Source organism: Poeciliopsis prolifica, unplaced genomic scaffold (genome assembly GCF_027474105.1).
Source record: "Poeciliopsis prolifica strain line A6 unplaced genomic scaffold, Auburn_PproV2 SCAFFOLD002, whole genome shotgun sequence".
Lineage (NCBI taxonomy): Eukaryota > Metazoa > Chordata > Actinopteri > Cyprinodontiformes > Poeciliidae > Poeciliopsis > Poeciliopsis prolifica.
In genome coordinates, this window is record NW_026562377.1 from 19,972,595 (window position 1) to 19,984,981 (window position 12,387).

At 40.9% G+C, this 12,387-nt stretch overlaps 1 protein-coding gene across 3 annotated transcripts in view; it reads left to right on the top strand.

Annotated features, from left to right (window-relative positions):
* The first annotated feature begins 1,316 nt into the window (after positions 1-1,316).
* pip5k1ca (phosphatidylinositol-4-phosphate 5-kinase, type I, gamma a) overlaps positions 1,317-12,387 on the top strand; it is a 39,691-nt gene continuing 28,620 nt past the window's right edge. For 2 of the 3 annotated variants that reach the window (XM_055048176.1, XM_055048186.1), the window contains exon 1: positions 1,317-1,731. In XM_055048176.1, coding sequence (XP_054904151.1) covers positions 1,599-1,731 — 133 coding nt within the window. In that variant the 5' untranslated portion in view covers positions 1,317-1,598. The remainder of the gene's footprint in view (positions 1,732-12,387) is intronic. The other variant, XM_055048194.1, reaches the window with a different exon arrangement.

Consider the following 12,387-nt stretch of genomic DNA (forward strand, 5'->3'; position numbering starts at 1 on the left):
ACTAACATTTTTTATATAGGGCTTAATCGATTACAAATTCCGCAGATAAAACATGCCAACTGTGTGTAGTCGACATTACTTATTAAATAACTACCACTGAATGACGGCCATAGATGGCAATATTGGCACTTTCTCAGGACGCCAACTTCTGGAGGGAGCGCTGCCGCGAGAACTAAAAAAACGAACCCTTACAAGAAATAGAAATAAATGACAGCAAGAAAATGTTGGCTGACTGTCTCTGTTGTAAAAAATAAAAATTCAAACATATCAGTGAAACAAATGAACACAACTGAAACACTTCACTGATAAGGAAATATTAAAATTTTTCCAGTTTCTTAAAGTTTTTATTTTCGTGTGTATCTTATGATTATAGATTAATTTTTTAATATTTTCCACAACTTACAATTTCGCTAAATAGTACTGGCTTATTGTCTCTTTATAGACTGAAGTTGGCATTTAGTTTGTAGCCTCTGTAAAAACAGTTTCACCTATTTATCTTTGGAGTTGAATTAATAAAATGAATCACATTCTTGCCTGATAGCGGAACAATAATCTACCAGTTTAGGACGTGTTGGACAGTATTTCCTCTCCGAATAGGTCAAATGAAAACAATTCTAGGTCAAAAGTAAATTAATAATTGCTTTTAAAAAGCTCATAAATAAATGTTTTTGCTCCAAACCAGGCTCTGAATGTTTTTTAGTTTACTTACAGCTGGGTTCTCACTTTCTGTGAATGAATGGTTAAATGGGTGCCTGTTAAATGTGTAGAGGGAAGAGTTTAAAACTGCTTGACTATATTTTAGAAAACAGTTAATAGATTTCTAAAGCCTTGGTAGGACACCAGGATATGAAACAGAAATCTTTGTGGGCAGAACTTCTGTATCTAGAAGCTATACATTTCCCATTTTGAATATAGTGACTTGCAACATATAAAAAAACCGTGCATGTAGAATGCAATGATAGCAACATTTTTAGAATCTATTTAATTCCTCAATTTGACCAATGAGAATATCATCTGTGAAAGGCTGTGCCATCCCAGTTGTACTGTACTGTTATTGATATTGTTAATGTGAGGAGCTGCAGCTCTGAGATTTTCCAAATCTTAACCTGGAAAAACAGCTAAAAACTGTTTGAACTGTACAAAAACCTTCTTGTGTTTACTTGAGTTATTAGAATCACTTTACTTCAATCCACAGTGCAGTTTTCTGATGGTCTTTTTATAAAAAAAAAAAAAAGTCAATGAATAAAGTTAAAGATGCCACTAACTCCAGGATTCACACTGAAAATGAGTTCCTGGCTGCAGTTCCCCCACACGCCTGCAGATGGAGCCAGAGCTCCTTTATCAGCACCAACCGGGCACCAGCAGCGGGAGCTGCTCAGTGGGCAGCAGCAAGTGCAGCCGAGACAAGCGGACTCTACGCTGCTTCGTGAGGGAACACGGCACTGATGAGGGGACCGTCGCCGACAGCCGTCTCACAGTGCTCCTGGTGATTACCGCGACACATCCATCGACGCGTCGTTCCGCCGGGATTTCACCGCCGCTCAGAGGGTCTGTCTTTCGGAGGACGTGCCTGTTTTCTGTTTCCTCCGGGAGGCTGAATGGAAGCAGCAGCCGAGGGAGCGGTCGGGCTGTCGGAGGCCGGGGAAGGGAGCCCTCTATCCGGGGCCACAGCATCCGATGATGGGGAGACGGTAGTGGGAGTCAGCTACGGGATGGACGCCGCAGACATGGGTATTTCATCACGCATTCATTCACCTCCCCTCCTCTGTAATGTTCGCTTATTTCCCCCCGTATTCTTGCCATTAGTTAGATTTTTTGTCTTTCTGCCGCTGTGAGCAGAAAGTCCCGACTCATCTCCGCTAGCCTCAGGAACTGGGAAGCTAAGCTAGCAGCTCGGCGCTGGGAGAGGAGAGCAGGTGAAGTTATGAACAAGCAGTTCTTTGGCAGTGGGCAGCGTGTCGTCTGCGTGTCCCGAGCGCCGAGAAACACACAGCAAATCACGGGCAAGATTAGACGAGCAAACGGCCGGTATTATGTATTTATGAGCTGATAAACGCGCCAGTAAAGCTGGGAGAAATAAAACACAGACAGAGGCGTTGCTAGGATATGAGAGCACCTCTCCAACAGGGGCTGCATGTTTCACTCTGCTGCTTCTTGTTAATTAGAAAATATGTATATATATGAAGAAGATCATTCTATCATGAACTGTACAAGCCACTGCATTGAAAACGAACCAAATTTGTGTTATTTTCCCCAGATTCACTTCAGGGTGAAATATGCCCCGCTTTGATTTAACACAGCAGGGTTTGAATTTGAGCCATAGGTTCAGATTTTCAACCCAAAACACTTGATGAAGTAAAATGAATTATTTTTATCCACCTCATTCTGTACATCTTGCAGGATTGCTGGTTGATGTTGCCTAAACTGAGGCCACATCAGTTGAGCCTGTCCTCACTTAAGGACAAGCTGCGTTCAATTGGACTCAAAAGTTAGAGCTCTGGGATGTTTCGGGTCCAAGTTGGAAAACAGCCTAACCTTCCAGGTTGGAGCTCCGACTTGAGGAGGTGTTGCTGCTTTTCTGACGTCTGAGCATGAAGTGAGAAGTGACAAATTTTGTTTTTGCATGGTGGAAGGACGCCAGAGTACCCATAAAGAACCAATGTATACCCAAGGAGATCATGCAAACCTCACACGGAAAGTCCTGCATCGTCTCTCAGTGAGGCAACAGTGTGGACATTTGCGCCACCCTCCCTGAAAACGAATCATTTTCATGTTTATTATAACCCAGCAAAAAAGAAAGTGAGCTGTGGTGTGTAATGTCACAACAACATAAACCCAAGGTTTTTTTTTTTTTGCGAAAGAACTCCCCACCCCAGCGGTTTGTACATTGTAAAATATAATGGGTTTATTGGGAGTTGGGGTTAAGGTTTTATGCTTACTGCAGCCAGGAAAAACCGAAGCTAATGCACACTTTACAGGTACACTGTAAAAATTTAATTGTAGGGGTTTGCTCACGACAAACCAGCTAGAAACACCAGAAAAAACAACAAACGGCTGCTCACGGTAGCAAAGGCAGCTCCTTGGAAGAAGAAAGACAAACGTAATAATTAATTAAATGTAAGCTGTGACTTTACTATCCACCATAATTCCTGCATATTGTTCTTTGGCTTCTGTAATCCTCCTCTTTGACGCTCACAATATTAAAATGTTTCATTTTGGGGTTTATACTCAAAAACGTCAGCTCCTACATGTTTATCAGCTTGCCGTATAACCTTCAGATCTACTGATGGAAAAAAATATTTTTTGTCACTATTAATTCTGTTGTTGGGCTGCTCATTCCAAGCTGCATAGTCAAAGCGTATTCTTAGGCATTATTTAGAGATAACTCAGCGGCAACTGCAGTGAAAATAAAATCAGCTACCCCCTGCAGGGGACCTCCACAGCACCCTCATAATGAGAAATGCCTGTGCTTGGTGATGAGATTTGGGGAAGAAACGCTTCTGCTGCAGGTTTCTGATACATATTATGCATGTTAGGAATCAGGTAAAATCATGAGGAGTCAGGTAAGATGAGGTCTGTTTGTGCTCAATTCAATGAACAAAAGCAAACAATGCATTTGTTTTGCTATGAGAGAAGCCCAGATTCTAACTGAAGCTGTTATTCACAGCAAACAGAGACCTGAAGTTTTGTTCTCAATAGTTTTCTAGATAAGAATCCATGGTTTCTTGTAACTTCTAATTTGAAAGGAAGACGAATCAGTTTGTTGTTGTTGATGTTTGACCGCTCTTAGCAACAGAGTTGGAGGAGTTCATTTGACATGGTTTGTTTTCTGAGTTGCACAAGGCAAAGTCCTTACATTTTCCGTGAGGGTGAGGTGGGAAGTGTCTCCGAAGTTTCGTCTTGGCATTGTTTATTCATCCGAAAGTCATCTTGGATGTCTGAGGTCTATCTGAAGTATCTGAAATAAACTGTCACTCTCTGGATGAAGAAAATTTGCCATAACATCCAAAAGAATCCGGAAACCACCAACGATCAAGTCAGTCACAAACTGGAAGTGGTTGAAATACCATTGTCACAAGAAAACCCTGCTTTAAAATTCAGACCCAAAAGCAATGGTGAAGTTTGAAGCTGACAATCATCCAAATAGGTTCTGGTAGAAGGTTTTGTGCTTGGAGGATTGAGCTATGGAAGCCAGATTCTCAAAGTATGTTTTTACTGAAGAGTCAAAGTGAGGGTTAGGGCTTTTTGAAATCTAAGAAAACACCGTCCCAGCTGTCAGGCATGGTGGTGGTAGAATCATTCTGTGGGTTTGTTTCGCTGCCAGTGGCACCCTTGATGTTTGCCTGGTAAAAACAAGCCCCATATTTTATGGTTTGCTTGCACAGAGGATCTGAACCTTTGGCTATTGAGACACGGTTGCTTACTATAGAGGCATGGATGCTGTGAAGTGATTCAGTCAAAAGAAGCACAGAAAAGGTATTTAAGAGAAAACTACATTTTCCACAACACGTCTGTTGCAGGTACGTCTGCAGCTCATTCAGGTGTAGAGAGAGCGAGTACGGAAACATTGCTCTGTTTTATTCTTTGAGCCCCCAACTTCTGTCTGTCATGAAACAGGTTGGGCTTTGAAATCGGTTCGGTGGAACGGAACGGGAGTTTTCATAGCCAAGGTCCTTCCTGCGTTTTACATGATTATCAAAGCCGTTACCGTTCACTCAGCTCGTGACGGCACTCGACATGAGCATGTGGTTGACATCAGGTCCTTCTCATGTGTAATTATGACTTTGCTCTGAACGTGTGAATGCAGCAGTGAGTAAGAGTCACAGCTGGCTGTTTAAAAAGTTGCCGGGGTATTTAGACCTCCTCAAAGGCTTCTGCTCCTCAGGTGGTTGCAATTTGTCCCTTTTGTGTTCTGCCAGCGTTGACAGCATGAACACCTCTGATCTCACAAACCCCACTGACAGCTTCACCTCCTCTCACCTTCAGCGTTATAAACTCTCCTCTCTTTTACTCCCTGCATCTTGTCCACCTCCTCCTCGGTGAGCGACTCCCTAAACTCTGCCTCTTACTTCTCACATACAAGGGAGAAGTAAGAGGTGTTTTTGTTTTCCTCCTTAGCCTTGGTCTGCCAGAACTGCTGACAGAAGCACAAAGATGCCACAACATCCATCTGCTCACTCCTCCTTCCGGTCCTCCGTCGGTAAGGTCTTTGTGCGCGCTCCTTGTCATCTTCGAGGCTACACTCACCAGGATCAATTTGCATCCAAGCGGCTCATTCCAAGGAGCATGCACTGGGAGTTTTGTCCGTATGCCAGGGCATGTGACGTCAGAATACTTGACGTAGACGATGACGCGGTTCCTTTACATTTTTTGTGCTCTGTTTTTCAGTGTAAGTGGGGGGATGTGTGCTGCAGACAGGAACCAAAGAGAGGCGAACCAGTAGGAGCCACACTTGACCTTTTTCAGCTTTTGATGCACAATGATCCGATGTGAAAAAAGGATTAAAAATCAGAAAGAAGAGAAAGTGAATAAAACTGGCTGTATTAATGTCTGTTAAGGGGACTTTGCAGGTTTGAAATGCACCCCCACTGAGGCTCCGGCTCAGTTTTTCACTCATAGATGGCTGCACTGTCACGACTTCCCTCGAGGGGAAAGACAGTGAAGGCCGGCTGTTTTCAATTAGGATAGTTACTTGCCCACTGTGCAGGCTATTATTATTTCATAAGAAGCACCTGGAGCACAAGAGCATTCACACAGGAGCACAAAGACTGTTGTTTTATCTGAACAACCCACAGAAAATTCAAAGTAATTATGTGAGTGTTGCCTGCTCACAACCTCACTTGGTCATGGTCGTGTTTTTCAGCCCTTAGACTGTGAACTGTACCTCGTACCTCATGTCTCGGCCACTTGATGCAAAGTAAAGATAGGCTTAAGCTACGAGAGAGAGTATAAGTCTATCTTTGATGAGCGCACATTGTTTGTACAACTTTTCATTTGTCTTTGTGGTTGTAAATCTTGACGATTGGAGTCATTCCCATCGCAACGTTGTCAAGATAAGTATGCATGAAAAGTTTGAAAGATGGAAAATGAGCACAAACGGCGAAAGGTCAATTGTAATTTATCGAGGCTTTCTACTTTCAATATTTTTTAGTTTTTCTTGCTCTAAAATATATCTACTCTGCCTTTTGATCTGCATTTCTAACCTTAAGGGAACGTTTTCAATCTCATTAAGGTCCAGCTTTGCAAATTTGAAAAAGTTTCTGGTTTTGTTACATTGCTTTGAAGTTTTCAACTCTTGCTCTTACAAGGATTATCTTTGACTTCTCAACAACATACTAAGATGCATCACCGGTCGGCTAAACCAAACCTTCAGATGTTCACGGGAATCTTCGACTAAGTCTGCCTGTTTGGACTGCAGCTCTGCTGGCAGTGTTGAGGGCTCATAGAGAGAAAGATGCTGCGGGGTTCATGTATGTTTAATATGATCTGAGCAGTGACAGAAGATGTTCATTCATTAAACAGTGTGGGCCTAGTTGGCAAGTTTAGTCTTCTCGTATTTCGTGCGACGGTGCTGTGGATTGGGAGAAAAGAGCGACACAGATCATTCTACTTGTTCACGCTTCAGTGGGGATATGATTCGTTTTCTCGGGTCTCCGGTCCGCTTGGCATTCACATTTGCATTCCGAGTCCGAGGTTTTCAGACAAACTAGAGTTCACGCCTCACAAAACAAATCAGACTTTCCGGGCAAACAAACGAGAGTCCGATGGAAGCAGACTGAACAGAACTGGTGTGAATGCACCCTAAAGCAAAGTTGAGTTATTGGGTTGTGGTCTTGAGGCAGAAAATCAAACCTGTCTGAATGCAGATTTTCAAAGGTCAGACTTCAGAAAAAAAAAATACAAAGAAACAGGCAAATCTGTATCTGATGTGAGTGGAGTCCTGCATTTTCACCAAAGTATCCAACCTGTGTAATATCAGTTGTACTCTCTCTGGCCCAAAACAAAAACCATTTTGTGTCAGAAATCTGTCGTACAGTTTGCTAATATGTTCATTTCTTGCTGTTTGAAGCTTAATAAAGTTTCATCTATTTGTCTTTGACAAACATGACTATCTCTTTCTAGAAATATAAGTGAAAGTAGCTAGCTATTTGGTTGTAGCTGCAGAAAGGCCAGGAATTAGCAGCCCTAATTTATATAAATGTTCCCATCACATATTTTCAGCTAACCACCACTTCTACGGGTATGAAGTTGTTGTGCCGCTTTATTGTACTTTTACCTCAGTATATATGATTATTGCTTTTCTGCAGTCAGTTTCTGTTTATGGGTAGAGTTACGGCTAAATAAGCAGCAATAAACCGAGTTAATGGCTCGGTTATTTTGTATTTTTGCAGAAGTCTGGGGCGGCTGCTCTTGGCTTATCTCTGAGCATTCATCTTGACCTCCAGCAGCTGCAGGAAGGATTTTCCCTCTTAAGCCACACTTACTGCAGCCGCACTCTGCACGGAGGCAGATAGAGGCAGCTTTCTTTCAAGTGGGGGGAGTGATGAATTCATGGAGTGCATCTTGCTCGGCAGCCAATGCGATGCTGCACAATAACAGGGAAACATGCTATTGCCATATCATCACGGCACAGTTCTCTCCTCCTCTTCTTCATCACCGTATCCACACTGCTCTCCGTTGGCTTTCGCATCTTGACAATAAAATTGATATCAAGAATAGGGAGAGTCTGTCCAGGAACACAAATATATCAGCGGCATGCAGAGTGTGACCCTCGTGACCCTTAAAAACCAAAGCAACTTACAAAATGTCACATTAGTAACTTCAAATACGGGCAGACTGATGTTGCGATGAACATTACAGATTGATAAGTTGTGCAGATCTTACTATCAAATACCTGAAAATACCTGAGACTGTAGATCATGTTCACTCTGTTCTCATTATGTCAGCGATCATAGGTCAGAACATGAAGCAAGAAAGAATTCAATCGATATTGGGACGAGAGCAGAGAAAGATCCAGAAGCATGTGACCAAAGTGTTGGCTGTTAATAATTTGATGAACAGTGTTGGGCTGTAACTAATCATTTTAGTAATTGATTAATCACATGAATCGATTAATCGTCATTCTGCAGATTTTTCATTTGAGAGCTTAATCCTTTTCCTACAATATTAGATATGCATTAAAAGATGCAATTAAACAATTCAGTTGGCTTCTCAGTAAGAATAAATGATCATTTTATTGCCTGAAATGTATTCACACTATTTTTTTGTGAAAGGTTGATAATTTGTAGCAAAAGACTCATTTACAGCTAATAAAAACTCACTTCTGACATCAACATGTGAAAGGCTCGGGCTTGACTGAACGTCAGTACAGTGTAGGGCGGATCTGGGTTGACTGATGAACGATTGTGTAGTAAAAGATCCTTAAAAGGAGATATTTTTGACAGAAATTGTACGAGATGAAGATAAAACTGCCACTTGAAGAGTTCTGGATAAAGCATGTTAACAGACAAGATTTAAATGTTTTTTTTTTTAACTTAAATGAAAATGTTTTAGTTTAATTACTTAGCATGTTGTTCTTTTAGCAGTTGAGCTGGTCAGCGATTAATCGACTATTGGCCAACAATTATTTCAATCACAATTAAAGCAGGTTGCGATTAGCCATCAGCGTGGATCTCGGTCTGCCTGCATGGGCTGCATGGCGCCAACGTGAACCCGTATTGTCGTGCAGACTCTGTGTTCCTTCTGTAGTTTGAGCAGATTACCTTACTGAGTCACCACGGCTGGAGAAGGTGCTGCTCTCAGCACTGACAAAGGGCTGAGGCTGACCAACCCTGTCTTTATTTCTATTATCAGTCCCTTACTCCCTCTCTCTCTACTCTCAGATGTCCAAATAAGGGCCTCTTTCTCTTGGCTGAGTGACAGCTGTATTTTAAGGATCAGCGAGGATCAAGCTTGATTCTGACCCACAACCTCAGTAATGGACAACATAGTGAAATTACATAATTATGTGTGCCTTTGCGTGTGTGCGTTGTTTTGCTGCTGTTTTTAGTTTTGCTCAGAAAACCAGGCTGTTGATCAAGATGCATTGAGGGGATATCTGTGAGTCAGTAGTCCAGATGAATTGTTATAGTGGGTTTTTTGAAAATAGATCAGTCTGAGAGTCTATTTTCATTAGCTGTATTTTTACGATCTGACCTACTCATGGGAGGGTATCGCAGTCTCACAAACACACAGCTACACATCTGTAAAGCTTGAACACCTTTTTACATTTTGGCAAATTACAACCTCACTTTTTTTTTCTTTTTTTTTCACCAACCGACACATTATAGTGCATAAAGTGGAAGAAAGGAAATACATTTATTGGAAAATGTTTGAAAACCGGAACATTTGTAAAGTGAAGGTTGTTTTTTTACTTTTCTCCTCCATACAACTCAGGACATGTGCAGCTCCACAAAGACACGTCTTTAAACTAGAGATTTAGATCAATCAGAAAAGCAGCTGAAAGGCCGTATACTAACTAAGATTGGTGATACGAAACCTGAACCAAGTCCTGTTTGCCTTTTGCTATTTTCCATGTGGGGGAAACAAAGCCTTGTAGTTTGTAGGATAAGTTCATACAAACTATTGCTGCTGCTAGTCGGGTGGAGTTTGTGGAAATATTCTGTCAGGATGGTCCAGCTTCCGCAAATCATATTGAGAATCCTTAAAAACTCCGGAAAACTGTGACGCAACGCACTACAGTGAACCATCCGCCTGTTCGTGGTTGAGTATTTGCCAGTGCAGCTTATCTCAAATTTCCCTGCCAAACTTAACTATTTATTCCCCCGATTGTGGATTTTTTTTGTCAGCATATCTGAGATATTTCACAGAAAAGGCATATAGGGAAGCTGATACTTACTTGATTGGCGCAATGGTACTTAATGGGTGTTTGAACTATTAAATCAGGTAGCTTTTGCGTTTTTAGAAGTATTTTTTCATTACTTTTTAGATCTGAGCTACTCGCTATTTAGATATTTGCAAAGCTTCTGGAAACGATGGCTCATTTTCCTTCCACTTCACTATTAAGCACTGATTTGTGTCGGTCAGCTGGATACAAGTTGATTATTATACAATACGAATCGTGGATCCGACGAACTGCCAGGTTTCTGTTTCATATACATCCCTCTCTGTTCTCCTTCAACTTAAATTTTCATTTTAAAGTCCAGTGAGCTTTCAAGCCTCGCTGAGGGTAAAAATAATTACACTTCAATTCCCACCTGGTCCATTAGTTTGTTCCATGGTGTGAAATTAATACGTAATCATCAGAGTTCCTTCACAACCGTGGCGAAATGTTGTATAGTCATTAGCTGCTGTCAGTAACAACCAAAGTAGTCATTTTAGCCACTTTCCACTCAATTTGAATGTGAAAATAGTTGGAGAAGAGCAATACAGAATAGTAGCAGCTGTAGTGTTTATTTATTTTTCATAAAACATATGTTCGATTCGTCAACAGCAGAGAAATGTACATTTTAGCGTTGGTAATGTGATGACTGAATTTAGCCGCAGTTGTCCCGGTCCTGGATGAAAAGAGTGCACTGCCCTGCACTTGCTTCCAGTTTCTTGTATTTATGGGTCCATGCATCATTTTCCCAGGAAAAGCAGGAATTTGTGTCCCGAATTTTATTACTATTCCTCAAGTATGTATTGGGATTTTTCCATCTTATCCACAGCATCAGACAAGCTGATTCACTGACCATCAACCCTAACATCAACCATGAAGGGACGAAAGCCTGAATTGACTTACGGTCAGTTCAGAGTCTCTTATAATTCTGTTTTCCTCAATCTACTGTGTTTGCTTTGCATTAGTCAGCACAACTACAATCTGAGCCTCTCTAAGGAATCAGTTTATAAGCCATTTATAGCCAAGAAGTGTCTATTATTATTATTATTAATTCTGAGGCTATTGACTCTAATGGATGGGTTGGCATGGTTAAAGGATTTCTTCCCAACAGTCTGCTTTCTCTTACCCTTTTACTGCGTGATATAAAATGAAGAATATGCACTGCTAATAATGGACCATGGTGTTTTCACTGTCTGCTTTGTTCAATGACTCAAGCAAACATTGGGAAAACTCATGAAGGGATTTTTAGAGGGACCGACTCAGTGTAAGTCATCACAAAGGATCTGGTTGCTGCAGTGCATAGAAAGATGTTTTCAATTGATTATTGAGAAGTTGTAGCTACTTTTCAACATGTGATTTTTTGGTTTTACATTAATTGCAAGAAAATGACTTGCAAAAAAATTGCAAAAGATGTCTTTTTTCAAAAAGACATCTTTTGAAAAATTTCTTTATTCAAGACATTTTGAAAAATGTATTTCTCATTTCCTTTCACAAACCAACTTAATTGTAATTGTATTTTTTTTTTTTTGAACTTTCTATAGAAAAAAATATTTAAATAATGTTCGGCACAACAGATAATATATACTTTTTAATTTAGTATTTAGTTTTCTTGCCTTCATTTTAATATTGGTTTGCTAAATGTGGCCCATGTTGCAAAATGTTTGGACACACAAGAAAAGGCTACCTGATTGGTTGATGATTGGTGCTGGTAACACACTGCTTATGGACCTGTTATTATGTGGGTTTGAAAAAAATAAGCCTAAGTAGATGTTTAGGTCATGTTTTCTCATCAAGTTTCTCAGAAGAAACATTCTGCTGCTGTGTTGTAAATGCAGTAAGCTTTTAAAGCTTGTCATTAGGAAGTTGCCAACTTTTTAATGTGTGGTCCTGTCCAAGAATTGAGAAAAATTGTAGTTTGGGACTACAAATGACTTAAAAGGAAATTCTTTAAACCAGACTTCTATGGTGTCTTATAATAACATGACATCTTTATTTTTGTAAAGACCTCAACTTACAAATATGTAGAAATAGATGTTTCCCTCATGTTTTCTTTTCATTTTGAGTCATTCAGATTTCAGGCACTGTTGTGTTTAAACCAACTGAAACACAAACATAGTCATGAGACGAACATGTCAAATGGTTGAAAAATAAGACTTGTAGCCTTCGTGTGGTTCTTTTAGACATTTCCTGTTCCTCATTCTGGGCCGAGGCCAGAGAGAGACGATGAGAACCTCCCCAGTCTGAACTGGTGTGGTCATGGAAAAGCAGTCACCCTGCTGGCAGCTGAGATCCAAGGATCAAGGGTGGAGCAGCCCGGTGACACTGATTCAGGATCAGTTTGCCTTCTGCTTATCTGAACAGAACCGCTGTGAGCGGAGTGACCTCAGTCGAGGTGAAAGATAACTTAACATCATCTGACAAAGGGAGCTCCTGAAGGTAGCTGTGTCTGTCTGATTCTCTTTAGCATCCTGGACATGAGAGAACAAACGAGGCCCTCTGGAAAGCTG